Consider the following 19007-nt stretch of genomic DNA (forward strand, 5'->3'; position numbering starts at 1 on the left):
GGGCGGGGCCCGGCGCCCCGTCCTGCCCCGCCTCGCCCCGCCCCCTCCGGAAGCTCAGCCGCTGCTTGCTCGCGTGTCAACCTGACACTTGGCCTGGCTTTTGCTCTTCCAGCGTGGGCGCTCTGAAGCTTGGGGGTGGGCGTGACCCCTGTGGCAGCCCCCAGCGAGCCTTCTTCACCTTTATCGCGTGGTTCCCAGCATCTCTCTTAGCCCCAGCCACCCGACGGTGTCCTGGGAGGCTCCCAATAAAGATGGGGTAATTCTCCTGGAGTCCAGAGCAGTGGGCCCCGCGGGCCTGAAATCACGCGTGGAGAGTGAAGTTAGGTAATTGTGTGGGCTGTGAAAGCAGACCTGTGGGCCCTCAGAAAAACTTCATTTACCAGGTTTTTTTCCTGGTGCGTGTTTGTGTTCTTCGTTGAGCATATTATGGAGTTTTCTACCTATATCCGCTTGGAAGGTTAGGATTTAGAGACATCTCGTTTTCAGGTACATATTAAATAGTTTAATTGATCCCTATATCTTGAATAATTTCCCTGATGAAAATAGTCTCTTGGCTACCTTGCTAATGTACACTAGGCTACATTATCTATTGGCCATCAGGGATTAAAAACCTTGTCAGTGTCAGATTTCTGGAAATCTTGTGAGCCTTTAAATCCCTAAAGATTTTATGCTTAGCAAATACATGTAACTCTAAAAAACAAATTACATTGAACAAACATCATCAAAACATGAAGGTAAGTTATTGAAAACAGACATGCTTCTTTATATAGGTATTAAATAACGATCTAAGGTGTAAGACAGCATTTTAAATAGTGATAAGCATAAAAGGAATTTGACATCTGCAGCTACTGTAAATATGATATCTATGACTTTCATTGATTAAAACATCACAAGTCCTGAGAATATTGTGCATTATTCCCTTCTTTTATGACCAAAGGGAATGCAGTTGGTTACAACTGAGATACAGCTTTTACTCATTGTGGGTTACCGAGTGCTGTCAGCAGCCTGCTTTGGACTGACCACACAGTTTCTCTGGAGTATTAGGTCTCAAAGAAACCTGGGAGTAATGGCTAACCGAGGTGCCTTTTAACATATCTAAGTGGACTCTGGCCTGGTTCCTCAGCACCCACCCTAAACCTCTCCAGACCCCTAACTTCCTCTTCCCTTCCCCAGCCTCTCTTTCCTATATAATGTCAGCCCTTTTGGTGACAAGTTCTCCTGGTTCTCCTGGTCCTAGGGGCCTCTCTTCATCCATTTGCCCTTTCTCCGGTTTCCTCTCCTCTCTTCCTCCCTCGCTCTCCCCCTCTCTCCCCTCTCACGGTCTATTCTACTGGTCATGTTCAGTCTGGATCCTTCCAGATGCCTCTGGCTGTTCTATTCCTCATATCTACAGTAAAACCCTTCTCACCCGTACCCAGGAGTGATCATGGACTCGTTTTCATTTCACAGCATACAAACCTACCGAATGGCCGACTGGACTCTGTTATGTTCGTATATAATGCCTCAGAGTGCACCCGTTGATTGCCGACTTCTAAGCTGTGTGCATATTAATCTTAATACTATTGAAATAGTTTATGAATTTATACTTTCCACACCAGTGGATAAGGCTTTTTCCGACCATGTTTTTATTACTGTTCTAGTTTGACTTTTGTGAAAACGCATTTGTACACCTCACATAACAAGTAGGTATCATTTTCAGACTTGCAGGAGGGTTGACCTCTGATGCAGGCACACAGAACCGTGTCCCTGGTGGTGTTCCTGCTTGATTGTGTTCAAAGGTTAGACTTGTGCAACTGTGCAGCTGGGAGCAGGTGCAGTGGATCCTGCTAGCTCCCTGGGAGGCGGCCAGGTACCTGTAGGCACTCTGGATGCTGACCTTCTGGGTCCTTCCCCCGCCCTGCAGAAGTTTCTCTTTCCAGAACCATATTCTAAGGCTACTAGGTGGTGACATAAGAGTAACTTTTCTTTCTTTAGGCACAGTCTGAGCTCTGCCCCCCAAATTTGGGGATTGAACCCAGGGTTTCTGGGATGTCAGACAAGGGTGCAATAAACTGAGTTGTACTTCCAGCTCCTAATTTTTTTTGAGTTCTTGTAATTTAAAGTACAATTATTTAGAGTGAAATTGTGTGTGTGTGTATTCACACGCGCTAAGGCATGTGATGTTTAATTTCAGTAAAGACAAGTTACCATCACAATGTTTATGAAAATGTTGCTTAAGGTGATAGTGATAATAAAATGAGATAATTTTCATTGCCTTATTTCCCTACAGAAAACAAACATGTGTCATTTAATGATGACAGTCTAAGGAATGCATTTTTGAGGATTTTATACTTGCATGATCATGGAATGTACTTACAAACTAAAATCACTATTTCATTAGATGGTGTAGTTTATCAGATTCCTGTGTTCTATGCAGTTCACAACTATCCAAAACGTTATATGGTATGTGGCTGTATTTGCTTGATTAGTTTCTATACTAATACTATAGAGTAATAGACCTAAGGGCATCAATTAAACATCCATGCCTTTAGTGGGCACGTTTGTCAGCCACACATGGAAAGGCCTGGGGTTTACTTGTGAAGTATGTATGCATTATTATTTTGAGAGGAGGTAAAGTCTGAGGAGTTTCAAACAGGATTTAGATAATCCTTTAGATAATGCTTTCTGAATTGATCATGGGGGGCAATGTGCTGTTGCCTCTGCTTGTAGCCATTGCTGGGGGTGGTTCCATGACTGTGGGAGCTGAACATGTTCTCATCCCTAGGTCACAAACAAGGAAGCCAAGGCTGAAGGGGTGAGTGATGTCACATGCTGGACTTGTAGCAGAGTCAGAAGCGGGATTCAGATCTTCTGGCTTCTGGTCCAGGCTTTGTTCTCAACCTTACCCTGTGCCAGTGGTTCTCAACCTCTCTAATGCTGTGACCCTTTAATACAGCTCCTCATGCTGTGGCAACCCCCAACCATGAGATTATTTTTGTTGCTGTTTCACAACTGTAAGTTTTCTGCTGTTATGAATCTTAATGTAAATATCTGATGTGTGACCCCTGTGAAAGGGTCATTTGATCTCCAAAGGGTATCGACCCACCAGATGAGAACCACTGCTCCATGCTAAGCTGGTGGTATTTCTTAGTCTGTAAGGCAAAGAATGTCAGGCCCAAGCATTCTGAGTCATACTGCACGGGATCAGTGACTATACTCTGAGGTTCTTGGATTAGTGTCTCTGCCACTGCATTTATTAGCATTGGTGTCCTATGAATCACATCATTTAGAAAGAGCTAACGTGGTAACCTGAAGAGAGTCTGAAAGAGCAAACATTTAGAGGACCTAATATCCTCAGAAAAAAGTCATTAAAGATGGTTATTTCTTTAAAAATTAAGATTTGGGGGCTGGAGAGATGGCTCAGTGGTTAAGTGTGTATTCTGTTGTTACAGAGGACCCAAGTCCAGTTCCCAGTGTCCACATGAGGTTGCTCACAGTCACCTGCACCTGCAGCTCTCAGGGACCTCGCACCTCTTCTGACCTCCACTGCTGCTACCTAATGCTTTGCTCCTCACTACCCACTTTCATCACATTGAGCAGGACATCCAAACTCTGGGATGGCATATAAAGTAGTAATCAATCTCATTATCAGGGAAGGGCATTTAAGGTAGCCTCTCCACAATTGCTTAGATTGGGGTCAACCTTGTAGATCTCTGGACATTTCCCTAGTGCCTGATTTCTCCTTAAACCTATAATGGCTCCCTGTATTATGGTATCTCTTTTCTTGCTCTCCTCTATTCTTCCCCTGACTCAATCTTCCTGCTCCCTCATGCCATCCTCTCCCCTTCTCTTCTCCCTTTCTCTTTCTCCTAACTCCCTCTCCCCTACTCCAGGGTACCATGTATGTCTGTCGTAGGGTCCTCCTTGTTTCCTAGCTTCTCTGGCAGTATGGATTTTAGGCTGGTAATCCTTTGCTCCATATATGAGTGAGTACATACCATGTTTGTCCTTTTTGTGACTACCTCACTCAGGATGGTTTCTTCTAGTTCCAGCCATTTGCCTGCAAATTTCAAGATTCCATTGCAGAAGCAAACACCCACAGCTAAACACTGAGCTGAACTCTGGAATCCAGTTGCAGAGAGGGAGGAGTGATGAGCAAAGGGGTCAAGACCAGGCTGGAGAGACCCACAGAAACAGCTGACCTGAACAAGGAGGAGCTCATGGACCCCAGACTGATAGCTGGGAAACCAGCATAGGACCTATCCAGACTCCCTGAACCAGGGGGTCAGTTTGGAGTTCTAGTCTATGGGACCTCTAGTAGTAGATCAGTATTTATCCCTAGTACACGAATGGACTTTGGGAGCCCACTCCACACAGAGGGATACTCTCTCAGCTTAGACACACAGGGGAGGGCCTACGCCCTGCTCCAAATGATATGACAGACTTTGAAGATCCCCCATGGAAGGTCTCACCCTCCCTGGGGAGCAGAAAGGGGATGGTAAAGGGGGTTGGTGATGTGCAGGGGAGGAGAGGAGGGAGAGGGAACTGGGATTGACCTGTGAAACAAGCTTGTTTCTAATTTAAATAAAAAGAAAGAAAAGAAAATCCCAACTCTTTAGCAGCTCTATGTGAGCTGGCTCCTGCCTCTTCACTTCAGGAATACTGACCACATGAAAGCAGGTACTTTGTCTTGTTAACCATGACTTTCAACATGTAGTGTCTGCCATACAGATCAATGAGTATCTTGTATGTCAGAGGCTGGTTCTGATTAGATTGAAGAGAGTTCAGTCTTTAGAGACGACTTCGTGTTGTTTTTCAAGGCAGTTTCTTTGTGTAGCCTTGGCTGTCCTGGAACTCACTCTGCAGACTGGCCTCAAACTCCCAGAGATCTGCCTCTATGATGGTACAGGCCTGTAATCCCAACATTTAGGAAGCTGTCCTAGTTAGGGTTACTATCACTGTGATGAAACACCATGACCAAAACCAACTTGGGGAGGCCAGGGTTTATGTGGCTTATACTTCACATCGTAGTCCATCATTGAAGGAAGTCAGGACAGGAGCTCAAGCAGGGCAGGAACCCGGAGGCAGGAGCTGATGCAGAGGCCACAGAGGGGTGCTGTTTATTGGCTGGATCCCCTATCGCTTACTCATCTTGCCTGCTTATAGAACCAAGGACCACCAGCCCCAGGGGTGGCACCACCCACAATGAGAGGCCACCTCATTCAGTGATTGAGAAAATGCCCCACAAACTTACTTACAGTCAGATGTTATGGAGGCATTTTCTCAGTTGACATTCCCTCCTCTCAGATGATGGTAGATAGTGTCGAGATGACATAAAACTATACCAGCACAGAAGTGGGGACTGGAAGACAGGAGCTTGAGGAAATCATTAGCCACACATTGAGTTCTAGACTGGCCTAGGCTGCACAGTGAGATCCCGTGCTCCCAATGCGTTCAGACAGTCCAGGCCCTCCTCAGTGATGCTACTACGTCCTTCTTTTGCAGAGACAAGATCTCTGCCGGAGAAGAGAAGTGCGCCACAACTGGAGTTACCCAGACCATCATGGGTCTCTTCTGCATGGGAAGTGAGGTACAGAGAACCTGTCACATACCTGCCATTACAACAGAAACAGCACCAAGATACTGCCCATCCTTTCTGCCCAGTGGGGCAGGCTGCTATGCCCAAAAGTGAGGCTCATGTCAATCCTTCCCAAACGGTGAGGGATAAACACGTTTGTAGTTGTGATGAAGTGATCCTACACTCCTGGTGGAACAGGGAAAGGCCTGGCCATGACAAAACCCCTGGGAACAATAAAGTTAGAAGAAGAAAGGTGGATTTTGCTTAATGGTTTTAGGGGCTTTAGGGTACGGTTCCTTAGCACAGTTGCTCTTTGGACTGCTCCGGGGTAGTATATCACAGAGTCAGTGGAAGGGGTCCAATATACCTTCCCAGGGCCCAAGACCAGAGACGCATTTTCTTCCTCTAGGCCTTTCCTCTTAAGGTTCTTACCACCTCCCAGTATGATCAAGGCTTCAGCCGATGAGACGTGGGAGGGGCAACATGCTTGACCCAGACTGTCACAAGTAGCATGACATTTCCTTAATGTAAGCACATTCACAGTAAGGGCAACAAATTATTCCTTCCACTGCATTAAATCTATTCTAAAGAGAATGCTGGAAATGTAAAATCTAGTAAAAAAAGCATCAGAATATATAGGTTTTTTTTTTAAGTTAGGGCAAATGTTTCCATGTCTATAATGACCTCATTTAAATAAAGCTATCTCAAGCATTTTGTTAGGATAAAAATGAAATAAGTATTAATTATAAATAACATTTCAGCCTATAAGCTAGAGTCATCGAAACTTTTAGTGTGCTGATCTATTATTTTCCAAGTGAGCGACTGACAATGCAGACAACATGTATGATTATACAGTTTTTCATGTGAATCACATTTACATTATAAAATAAGCTATTGGAGTAAAACACCTCAGGTAAAAAGACAAAATTAAGAACTTTCACATATTTATTAATAATTTAAAAATATCACAAGCTTGGAAATGTGATCTCATTTGAACAATGTCTTGTTCTACAGAGGAGCTATTCTGAAACAAACGGAAAACAAAGATCTTGATACAGTGACCAGGCATCTTTGTTAGAAAGCATCTGGGTTAAGTAAATATCAGGAAAATTAATAGTAAGGCACTTCAGCTTATAAATGAATGAGTCTTCAAAGATTTTGCTGGGGCTAAACAACATTGTTTTTGGATTAGTTGTTTTCTGTGCCTGACAGATAACGAAGAGGCATGGAGAAAATAAATTCTGTTTCCGACGTAGAGATGGGTCTGGTAAAAGAGACCTGGAGGAGCTTCAGACAGGCAGGGGCGGAGTTAACTCACCACTCCCATGAATGCAGAGCAGAAATAGTTCTCCTGAGGGAGCTGCAGCAGGGTCAGCTGAAGGAAACTACCTCAATGGGGAAAACGGCTCCGGAATCAGGAGCACGTTCTGCTGGATATCCAGGTAGTTGACACTCTCCCGGACTGGAAAAACATCGCGTAAGACATACAGAGTTAGGAGCCAAATCAAAGGTGTTTTAAAAGTGATCCCTGCCCAGGGAAACAGCTCACCAGCAGACACGACCCTGGGGTCGTCATGAGATCGGTGTCTCCCAGCCGCGCGAATGTCCGCGCTCTCGCTCCACCAGAGAACGTGAACTGCAGAAGAGAATCAAAAAGGCGTTGACACACACACGGATGCAGACACACTCACTCTCACAACACACTCTCACAACACACTCACACACACACACACACACACACAAAGAAGTTAGAAATAAAGCCCAGTGACTCTAAGATAAAAACGTGACACACACACACACACACACACACACACACACACACACAGAGAAGTTAGAAATAAAGTCCAATGATTCTAAGATAAAAACGTGACACACACACACAGAAGTTAGAAATAAAGTCCAATGACTCTAAGATAAAAACGTGACACACACACACACACACACACACAGAGAAGTTAGAAATAAAGTCCAATGATTCTAAGATAAAAACGTGACACACACACACACACAGAAGTTAGAAATAAAGCCCAATAACTCTAAGATAAAAAAGTGACCCTAAGCATTTCAGTGACAAGACGTCTGAGGAGTCAGAGGAAAACGACAGATCAACTCATGGGACTGGCTTCATAGACCAGAAATGAGGCGGGCGAGGAAAGGGAAGTGCGGTGAGATCAGGCCCCAGACTGTATGTGCGACTTCCTGCCTTGTATTTCATTTCACTGTAGTTCTGCGTCTCGCGCTGGCCGCTGAGCCTGAATGTGTAAGGGTCACCTTAGTGGTGCTGGTTTTGAAAGCATGCAGGGGTCCTGGAGAGCAGCCGGGACTTGGCACTGTGTGCCACCAGGTCTGGGGACCCTGGAGAATTTCCAGGAGAGGTCACTGGTGAGAATGCAGCCTCAGCTGCAGCCTCTTGGAGATGCCTGGGTAGTGGAACACTGTCTGGGCCAGCGGCGGCTGTGGAGCAGAGCAGGCCAGTGTGGTGTGTCCTGAGGTTGGCAAAACTCAGGAGTCGGGCATCCCCAGCCCTCTGGAGCCCAGACCATCGACTCATGAACAGGTCCCAGATGTCAGGCACCACACTTTTCACGCCGTTAAATATTGGGTTTGCTTTGAATTTGATACCGCGCTCTGGCTCTTTCATCTTGGAATCAGATTTCACAAGGGCCCAGAGTTAAGAGACTCTGGATATTTGAAAGAGATTACACTTCTAAAGGTGGTATGAGTTTTAAAGTAACACTGGGTTCTATACTGTGATAATGTGACCATGACATCTTGGGGACAAACAGGAAAGGGAAGTTTATGATTTAATAATGATGTGTTTGTATGTCGAGATGACAATGGGCCAATTGCGTTAAGTTTTGACACAAAGCTTGAGGCATCTGAGGAGACAGAGCCTCAGCTGAGAAAATGTGCTCCATCAGAGAGACTGAGGCAAGCCTGTGCACCGTTTCCTTGAAAAATGATTGGTGTGGAAAATACCAGCCTACTGGGGATGGTGTCACTCTTGGTCTGGGAAAGAATACCTGGGGTCATATAAAAAAGCAGACTCAGCAAATCAGGGAGAGCAATCCAGCAAGCAACACTGTTCCCTGGGTTCTGCATCATCTCCTGCCCTGAATTCTTCATGGTGGCCTAGTAACGGGGAGTGTAAGCTTAAATAAACCCTTCTCTCCCCAAGTTGATTTTGGTCATGGTATTTTATCACAGAAGAGAAACCTAATCAGGACAGGGGATATAGCTCAGTGTTGGAATATTTGTCTAGCATGCATAAGGCCCTAGGGTCAATCCCTAGTACTGATAATAATGTATCTAAAGGAATAAAAAGATTATAAAAGAGATACACTATTTCTTGAGGTTCTTATGGTTGTTAAGATTTGTTTATTTTATGTATCAGAAAACAGAAGTTTAGCATTTCAAAGCAGTTTTGGTAGGTGTTAAGTTCTAAATAAGAAAGACAACTTACCAACTCTTTAAAATGATAAAAGTACACGAACTTGCCAATAATACATGAACTTTAACCAAAGGATCCTAACACACAAATAGGTCACCAATATACACGGAAATTTGTAAAGAAACGGACATCTGTACCTCTGTTGAGTGTTCCAAACTCTGTATGGAACACCCCAATCAATGTAGTGTAGCCTTGAGTGGCATGGGCATTCACTGCTCTTTCAAATGCATCACCCCATAGAGCTGGACCACCAGGTTTCATAAGAAAAGTACCAAGTTCATAGACTCCTAGAACACAGAAAAATAATTTAAATAATGACAGTCGAGGAATTTCTACTCATGTTCATATTCACTTGGTTTCACAGAAGCCTGATGCACATGTACATACTTGAAGGGTTGCATATACACATTTATACAGACACAGTAATTACATTTGCATCATTTCCCTGAATTTTATGCTCAGAAATCCCTTGTCCATGTTTAAACTTATTTATGCTGTTACACTTAATTCTACAAATGACAAAAAGTAGGGGGTCAGTGAGGGTTGGAGAGCTGGTTCTGTAGTTAGGAGCTGGCCCCACAATTATGCAGTGAGAACACAGCTGTCACATCATGGAGCTAACACCCACCTGCCTCGGGATCATTTTCCAATGAAGGAGGCCCACAAGCAGGGCGGTGGGTGGGAGTATTTGCTTCTTTAATAATGACTGTCCTTACTGTAAATTCGCTGGGAAGCCATGGCATTCCCTTTCCATGGTGGGATTCATCTCAAAAAACTCCAGTTACTGGGCACATTTTCCCCTATGCATTGGTATATTTTAATTGAGACATTCACAGACACGCAAGGACAAGAATTACAGCATGTCTGAAGTTGTTGAGACATAGGTCTCAGAGAGACAGAGAACAAGAGTATCCTGGATTCACTCTGCCAGCAAATAGTGAGTTCCAAGCTAACCTCACATTGACCTTAAAGCAACTTCTTAAAGATCATTCTTGCCTTGCTCATGATTTTCACTGATTGTAATCTTTAGCTTATTTACCTAGTCACATTTAAGAGACTAACAAAGCACATGTATTTCCCTAATGACTTACCTCTCTCTCCCTTAATTAACCTCCTTTCCCTTTAAGAAGTTCTTGGAAGCTTTTAAAGCACTCCCACCTTGAGCCATAGAGAAAGGCTGACAGTTACTGCTTTGTGAACAACTTTTATCTGTTTCTATAACCCTGATAAACTCTAGCCTTGCACCAGGCTGGAGCCAGAGAATTGCTGATTGTAACTGTCTAGTAGCTGGAAAACTTGCAGCATGGCAGAATGAGAGAAGAGCGAGAGTGATTTGGAGAGGGAAGACTAGAGAGTTAGGAGCTGGAGGGAGAAGCTGGGAGAAATGAGCAGAAATTCAAAAGGGTAAGAAAGGTAAGTAAGCAGGAAAATGAAAGAGAAGAAGAAAGAGAGAGAATTAGAGCTAAGAAATTGTAGACATCAGGACAGAAGAATTAGAGAACAGGAAAGAGGGAACAATGAAGAGCTCACGTGGAGAATGGACTCTGTGAGAAGGTTCTTTTCTGTAGCCTGCAGGCTTAGATCCTACAGCTCCTGTAGTGTTTCTCTTTTTCTGAACCCTGAGCGAAAGCTTGTGAGGCAAAGGACCTTAAGAGTTTTTGAGAGCAGAGGACCAGGGTTCAGCTCCCAGAACCCATGTAGGAAGCTCACAGCTGCCTGTAACCAGCTCCAGTGTATCTCACACTTCCCGTTTCCACAGCAGGTTTCTGCATTCGCGACACATACATTTATGCACACACGCACGCACACATGTGAGAGAGACAGAATACATTAAAATAGTTACAAAAGAATTAAAAAATTATCTGAACTATTTTAGTATAACAACATTGAGTAGACATTGAGGAATTAGTAGAGTAAGATATTTTGAATGGCCTAAGTATATACTTTTAGAAAGACCTTAAAATAATTTTTCATGGATTTGGAGAGGTAGTTCAGTGATAGAGCACTTGCCATGAATGCATAAAATCCTTGGTTAACAACAAAATAAAATACATTTTTTCTTCAGTGCCTATGTGTTTATTCTTCAGCCTTTGTATATTTTGCCACTGTAAGTTTTCCTATCCAAATAGGATAGTGCAACAGAAGTGATAATTATATTTTCCTATTTTGGAAAAACAAACCAACTTGTAGATTTAATTTTGCTCTTCCTAACTATTTTAACTACATATTTGAAATGTATTTTATTTCTGCACAGAATTATAGAATCAGCAGAGACAAAGAACCAGGTTGCAAGAAGATCCAATGGAGAAGACAATTATTTTATTTAGATAGTACTAAGGGGTGGTAGGAGGCCCAAGTGGGTAGGATCCAAATAAGGCTGTTCAGGTTTCTTTGCAGTGTCTTCTAAAACATACTACAAAGTTGAGAACAACGAAAAATAAAATTCTAATTAGTTTATGCTTTTCTAGTCTTATTTCTGGTTAAAATTAGACTGAGGTAATAGTCTCTTTAAATACACAAGAAGTGAAATTAACAAGAAGGCCAAGAATTATTGTCAATCTGAAAGTAAGAAAGAGGAAGACAAAAATGATTATAGTAATAGAGCTTGGGAATTCCACTTAATCAGTTCCTGCAAATGACCCGTTTTCTAGGAAAAACATAGTGACTTTAAATTGGGTGTAATTTACAAATATATTTAATATAACAAATGTACATTGGAACCTAACATCTGGCCTGGTGGTGGCGGCCCATGCCTTTAATTCCAGAACTCTGGAGGCAGAGGCAGGTGGATCTCTGTAAATTCAAGGTCAGACAGATCTACAGGTTGAGTTATAGGCTATACAGAGGAACCCTATCTCGAAGAACAAAAACAAACAAACAAAAAATGCATTTAGCATCTGTACCATTTTAGTCATGAAAACACACAGGGACTAAGAGAGGCACACCTTCCTTAGGAGGATGTCCCATTTTGCACCATGGTACCATATAGACAATTTCACTTTCTTGTTTTTCAATGGAAGTCGAATTTGGAATGAAGAATCGTTCGTTCCATTCTTTATCTTTGGCCAAGGCTTTGTAAACTGCAGTTCGATGAGCAAAATTATCTATGGTAGAAAAGAATGAAGAAAAGTTTGTAAAAATTGGTTTAAAACCATCTATACTTCTTTGTGTTACACCCAAATATTTTTTTTAAAGACAGGGTTTCTCTGTTTTGTTTTGGAGGCTGTCCTGGAATTCGCTCTGTAGACCAGGCTGCCCTGGAACTCACAGAGATCTGCCTGCCTTTGCCTCCCAAGTGCTGGGATTATAGGCATGTGCCACCAGTACCCGACCTACACCCAAATCGTTAATCATTCATCTGGAGCACACAGAACACTGTGCTGTGGATTTGGGAACAGGTCTGTAAAGAACTTTCATGTGTGCCTCAAGTTGCCCCGGGTCTTCAGGGTAGAAGAAGGGGAAACAATATTGTGATCTCATTGAATGGGCTTCACCGGTGCTGCCTCTCCAAAGGCAGCTGTGTACGGGAGTTAGTCACTGTGTACGGGAGTCAGTCACTGTGTATGGGAGTCAGTCACTGTGTGCCTCTTGACTTAGTTTCTCAGCCTGTGGTACGTAAATAATATAACATCAACCTCCAGATGTGTGGTGAGGATTAAGTGAATAAAGAGGGCTTACAATGGTGTTTAACGCTTACATGTGGACTGACCATTCTTACTATGCAACTGAGGCATTCAACTGACGGTGCCAGCTGAAAGACAGATTCTACTTCGGTATTGAGGGTAGGCAGTCAAGATGTATCTTGAGTCAATGTTAACATTAAGTGACATTTGAAGGCACTTGGCATTGTCTCCTCTGCACAAATAACTTCCAGAGAAATAGCTGGTTCTCACACTACTGTCACTTCCTGTTCCTCCCTAGCACCCACATCTCTGCTCTCTCAGTTACTGAAACAGGTGACATGCGACATGCTTACCAGTGTATGGGCCGAATACTATATTTATGGTAAAGGCCTCATGAGACTACGGTGAATATTTATGTAGCATGTGCTAGGGATAGGAATAACCTATCCTAAAGGGAGGTAAACTAGGACTTCAATGCTTTCCCCCAATGGGCTATGCTTAACATGAACCACGTGTGAAACATAAGTTGGGCTAATGGTGTTTGTTGTCCTTCAAAACCAAACCAAACCAAACCAAACCAAACCAAAGTATACCCATGCCACACACAGAATCTTTTCTCATTAAAGAATTTTGTGAACATTAATTGAACATAGATGACCAAACACTAAATGCATTTATTAGTAAGTTTGCTGAACATGCTCAAACCCCAGTGTAGGCTATTTTAAGATTAGATCTTTAAAAAGTTAACAAGCATTCTGAATAATTTTGTAATGTTCTCCCTTTTCAAGGTAGTGCGGTTGCAGTATGAGAACTCTTAGTAATGTATTTCCCTTAGCTTCTTAAAATAAATGGCAGCAAATTCATTAAGACTCTGGGATGTAGAGACAACTGAAAACAGACTTTAAATGCAATAGAACCAATAAGCTTCAGGGTTGAGGGAAGGTCAAAAGCTGATTGTCATCCCCTCTCAACCTCCATTAACTCAAAATCCTCAATGTGTAATCGGTTTCCCCTGAGACAGTGATATCCAGGTCTAGCATCAGATACATTAATGTATATCCATTTAAGACTCCTATGTAACACAGAAAATAAAAGGCCCAGAGACTGATATTGGGGCTCAAGCTTCAAGCTGAAGATCAGAGAAGCAAAGCAGCCAAGCCAGTAGCTCTTACTCTACCTCAGCTCAGACCAAAGGGCCGATGCTCAGACTGCTCCCGACTTCACTGCTCCCCAGAGTCACTCAGACTGCTATGCTCTCCTCAGTGTGGCTAGAGACTAAATCTCCATGAGACCCTTTGCTTTTTATACCTACCTACTGCTGGGAGGTATGATCCTAAGTGTTGAGATCACCTATGTGCGAGCTGTTTCTTTTAGGACTGGATCAATTTTGTGTAGTCATTGTGGCCTTGAACTAACACAGACCCCTCTACCACTTAATCCTGAGTCCTGGGATTAAAGGTGTGTGCCACCACCGTGTAGCTTCTGTAGCTAACTAGTGTGGCTGGCTTTGCATCCTGAACCCTCAGGCAAGCTTTATTAAATCATAAATAACATGTCACCATACTCCTGTAGCATCTACCAGGATAAAGATCTATACTGAACATTTGAACTGGGCAATTCATACCATACTTCCAAATATGGAACACTCTGTTTATTCTGCCTCCAACTTCTACACTCCAATATCCAACCAATTCAGAGTGAGATGTCCGGAGATGAACATTTTTCTTAAAATTGCCCAGGAACTCTTTTATCTTTGAGGGTTTAATATAATAAGTACAAAATTCATAGAATGTTCCTTCGGTTTGTCTTCGGCCAGTAGCAAAAGATGAGCACACCTGAAGAAAGAGAAATCAAATCTCATTATGGGGGAGGATGGAATTTGTGTTACCTTCCAACAATATCTGAGTCTGGTGACAGGAGACACAATAGCTGAATCACAAGCCCTGTTGGCATTTTTCTTTCAACTCTGCGTAGATGTATTATAGTAGATTTTGAAGATAATACGGTCAAGCATGTGGAGTCTCCTTAAGCCACCTTGTTATGGAAAGCTGCCCCAAGCTAAGGCAGTGGTATCTTAGAGATGCTCCTGGGATAGAGATCCACAGGTAGGATCCAGATACATTTGGTTTCTCCCTTATATTCTTTTAATCTACAGCGTGTGTCACCACAGTTACGTATCTGGAAGAGCTCTGTGGACTGTATGTCTTTGGGCACACACAATAAACATGTTTACTAAAAGAAAACATTTTACAAAAGAGAAGTTGACACTCAGGTCGAAGAATTCTTCCTACACTCGGCAGAAAGAGAACTGGAATGTAGGCGATGCATCAGGGCGCTATCGATATCCAGCTGCATTACAAAGTTTGGCAACACCCCAGTGGTTCTCAGCCTCCCCAATGCTGCAACCCTTAATACAGTTTCTCATGCCGTAGTGACCCCAACCAGCCAACGATTTTTCCTTGCTACTTCATAATTGTCACTTTGCTACTGTTATGAATTGTAATAATATAAATATCCAATATGCGAACCCAAAGGGGTTGAGAACCACAGTAATGGACCAAGAATGCTAAAAAATCAGAAATGTCAGAATTGCCTGAATCACTATTGGTTTCTAGCAAGGAACACAAAGCAAAGATGAGCTTTAATGTACTTAGTTGTACCAGCGTGGTAAAAATGCCTCTCAGGTATTATCTTTTAAAAACCAATCATATTTACCATGTAAGTTTCTATTTCTTGTTCTGAGAGCACTTCTCCCTAGGAAATACTTGACCAGAAATTACCTTGTGTATATCTGTACATATGCACATATATGCTGTAAAAACTCATTTTATTTTCAAGTTGGGCTATCATGCACCCACTTCATGAAGCTAATAATAGCACAAAAATCTGTTGAAACAGATCAGATGCATATAGAAGTATGGAAAAAACCACTGCATACACAGACAACTTAGTATGGATAGAAAAAGCAATCATTTTCCTCTTGATACATTTTTACTTAAAAATACTTAGCTTAATATAATTTTCTTCCTTTAGTCCATTCCATTCATATATACTCTGAAATGTATTCTTGCTGTGCAAATCAGCAAACTTCCTATAAAAATCTGCAGCTGACCCTGCATTTGATGGACTTTTGAGTCTCTGTGTTTTTTTTAGCCATAATCTACAAATGGGATTATTAGAACTGCTTATTATCTATAGTTTTAAAATGAATAAAACATCGAAAGCAAGTCAATGGCATTCAAAATACTGTATAGGTTGGTTGATTCAAAGAGTGAGTGTACATTTAGAGAATGAAATAATTGTCAAAGGCACACACTTTTATTATTATTATTTCCAGGACACAAGACATAGGAGGGAACCCACAGAGAGGTGTGTGACTAGATAGAAACAATTTTCCAGATTCCTGTTGCAGAGGCAGAGCTATGCTGGGGAGAAATCATATGCTTCATCACCTGCAACTTAGACTCACTCTTGACCAGCATTGACTCATTAAAGAGAATGGCGGTTCATCTGACAGAGGGCTGATCTCCAAAATCTACACAGAACTCAAGAATCAAGTCTCCAAAACACCAAAGGATCCAATGAAAAAGTGGGTACAGAACTAAATAGCGAATTCTCAATAGAGGAGTCTAAAATGGCTGAGAGATACTTGAGAAAGTGCTCAACATCATTAGCCATTAGGGAAATGCAAATCAAAGCAACTCTGAGATACCACCTCACTCCTGTCAGAATGGCTAAAATCAAATACACCAATGACAGTTTGTGCTGGAGAGGGTGTGGAGAAAGGGGAACACTCCTCCGTTGCTGGTGGGAGTGCCTACTGGTACAGCCACTATGGAAATCAGCATAAAGGGAGGCTTTTCCTTGCCAGCAGCTTTGGTTTATCACCCGCCAGTCACCTGGGCTCTGCCGCGTTGTAGTCCCCAAATAACACACAAGACACTGTATTAATTATGAAGCTGTTGGCCTTGTTTCTTACTGGCTAGCTCTGACTTAAGTATTTACCCCATAATTGTTAATCTAAGTATTTCTCTTACTGGAGAGGTTTCCAGGCTTCTTATCCCTATGGCAGTTACATCTTGACTCCCTGTGTTTCTCCTTCCCAGCATACTCCTCGATTTCTAGTCCCACCTATCTTGCTTCCCGATTGGCCAACAGTGCTTTATTGACATATACACAGGACTTCCCCCATAAAATCAGTATGGAGATTCCTCAGGAAAATGGGATTCAGCCTACCACAAGACCCAGCAATTCCACCCAAAAGATGCCCATTCACACAACAAGGATGTCTGCTCCACTATGTTCCTAACAGCATTATATGTAATAGCTAGATCCTGAAAGCAACCTAGATGCCCCACAACTGAAGAGTGGATAGAGAAAATGTGGTACATTTACACAATGGAGTACTACTCAGCAGAAAAAAAACAAAGGAATCTTGAAATTTGCATGCAAATGGATGGCACTAGAAGAAACCATCCTAAGTGAGGCAACCCAGTCACAAAAAGACAAACATGGTATGTACTCACTCATATATGGATTATAGACATGAATCAGGGGAGTGTCAGCCTACAATCCCAGTGCCAGTGAGTCTGGGAAACAGGGAGATTCCCAAGAGAGATGCATGATACCCCAGAGAAATGGAATGAGGAAAGATCTCCTGAACAGATTGGGGACATCGGGGGAGGGGAGAGGGAACCAGGAAAAAGAGAGGGGGATAAGAGGAGGGGAGAAGAAGGTATGGGGGACCAGGAAGGTTGAGTCCAGCTAAGAATAGAGGAGAGCAGGATGAGAGACACTATAATAGACCAAGTCATTATAGGTTTGAGGAGAGATCCGGCGCCAGTGAGATCTCCAGAGATCTACAAGGATAACATCAACCGGCAAACTAAGCAATAGTGGAGAGACTACATTAATAGCCCCTCCTTGATGATAGGGTTGACGACTACCCTATATGCCATCCTAGAACCTTCATCCAGTGGCTGATGGAAGCAGAGACAGATACCCACAGCTAAACACTGAACTGAACTCCTGGAACCCAGTGACAGAGAGGGAGGAATGATGAGCAAGGCAGTCAAGACCATGATGGTGAAACCCACAAAGACAGCTGACCGGGAAAGGGGGAGCTCTTGAACCCCAGACTGATGCCTGAGAGGCCAACAGTGGACTGATCTAGATTCCATGAAAGTAGTGCTAGTGAGGAGGCCATAGAAATCACTGGGGCCTTGGGTAGTGGATCAGTGTTTACCATGGTGTATGAATGATCTTTGGGAGCCCATTCCAAATAGAGGGATGCTCTCTCAGCCTGGGCACATGGGGAAGGGCCTAGGTCCTTCCCTGGATGAAATGACAGACTTTGGAGACCCCCCCAAGGAGGGCCTCACCTTCCCTGGGGGAATGATGTGGGGATTGGGTGGGGGGCTGGGGGGGCTGACAGAGGGACAAGAGAGGAGGGGTTTGAGAGGGAGCTGGGATTGACATGTGAAGCATTCATGTTTCTAATTTAAATAAAAACATATATAGAGGGGAAAAAAGAGAATGGTGGTTAAAACAAAAGAAAAACAAAAACAATGATCAGAGAAAAACTGTAAGGAAATAATTGATGATATTACGCTGGGTGAGCAGTTACTAGTCTCTTCTTGAAGGTTTACATGGTTCTGTACTATCCTGATTCTCTCTATTTGGGTCAAGTCCTAGTCCCAAACGGGAAAGAACTGGATTCATCCCCAGGCTAAGCCGGTGCTCAACAGCTAGGGCTGGGTTGGATGGTGGTCCCCTTTGGTGCACATCTCATCGTATCTTAGTCGAACTTCCCGAGGCTCCAGTCCTCCCCTAACTGCTGGGCACTGCTGGGCAAGGTGGTCCCTCGCTAGGACCCACAGGTGCCCGGGAACCGAGGCACCCGAGTAGAGCCAAACCTCACCAAGAGCACCTGCACCGCACACAGCTCCGCCCACCTCCCTGCAGGCCGGTGTCTCCTACCTGAGTCGCCAGCGCCCGCGGGGCTATCAGTGCCTTGCCCAGGCAGCTTCGGAGTGCCAGCATGGCCATGGCCTGGGGCTCGCAGGAAGATGGCAGCCGGCCAGGCGCAGGGACTCTTCCCCTTCTTGGTGCTCCCGCTCCGTTTAGCTGGGGGTACAGGGCTTGGCAGGGCGGCTCCTCCGTAAGGGCAGAGGCTCCTACCCTTTGCTTGGCCTTTGTTGTAGAAAATTCGGGCCCTGACGTCAGAGGTGATGTTGCAATCAGAAGAACTCTGAGCTTGGTGCAATTCCACACCCTGGGCCACCACTTTAAGCCCCCGAGGGCACTAACACTCCAAAATGTTGGGGCGTGGTGTGGATGGATGTGGGACCCAGGGCACCGACCCGGAGCCTTCATC

General features: G+C 43.6%; 1 protein-coding gene and 1 long non-coding RNA gene across 2 annotated transcripts; one reads left to right on the forward strand and one right to left on the reverse strand.

Annotated features, from left to right (window-relative positions):
• The first annotated feature begins 21 nt into the window (after positions 1-21).
• LOC110342091 lies at positions 22-5809 on the forward strand. The gene is made up of 2 exons (XR_002384086.2): positions 22-324; positions 5485-5809. It is a non-coding gene; the product is annotated as an uncharacterized LOC110342091 (long non-coding RNA).
• Positions 5810-6643: 834 nt separating this feature from the next.
• Positions 6644-19006, reverse strand: LOC101837796 (protein NipSnap homolog 3A). The gene is made up of 6 exons (XM_005076483.3): positions 18611-19006; positions 14256-14466; positions 11954-12112; positions 9146-9295; positions 7107-7193; positions 6644-7019 (listed from the first exon to the last, which is right to left on the reverse strand). Exons 1-6 carry the CDS (start codon positions 19004-19006, stop codon positions 6943-6945), a joined length of 1080 nt encoding a protein of 359 aa, XP_005076540.2. The 3' UTR covers positions 6644-6942.
• Between the last annotated feature and the right edge of the window lies 1 nt (position 19007).

The sequence above is a fragment of the Mesocricetus auratus genome, unplaced genomic scaffold (assembly GCF_017639785.1).
Source record: "Mesocricetus auratus isolate SY011 unplaced genomic scaffold, BCM_Maur_2.0 Super-Scaffold_6730, whole genome shotgun sequence".
In the NCBI taxonomy this organism is placed as follows: domain Eukaryota; kingdom Metazoa; phylum Chordata; class Mammalia; order Rodentia; family Cricetidae; genus Mesocricetus; species Mesocricetus auratus.

What these genes read in the sequence shown, in the direction of transcription:
- LOC101837796 (XM_005076483.3), bottom strand. Translation starts at nt 19,006, where the DNA reads ATGAAGGCTCCGGGTCGGTGCCCTGGGTCCCACATCCATCCACACCAC. An exon ending in GTTCCATATTTGGAAGTATG is followed by an intron (nt 12,113 to 14,255) that starts GTATGAATTGCC and finishes TTTCTACCATAG; the next exon opens with ATAATTTTGCTCATCGAACT. An exon ending in CCCCAGGGTCGTGTCTGCTG is followed by an intron (nt 7,020 to 7,106) that starts GTGAGCTGTTTC and finishes ATGTTTTTCCAG; the next exon opens with TCCGGGAGAGTGTCAACTAC.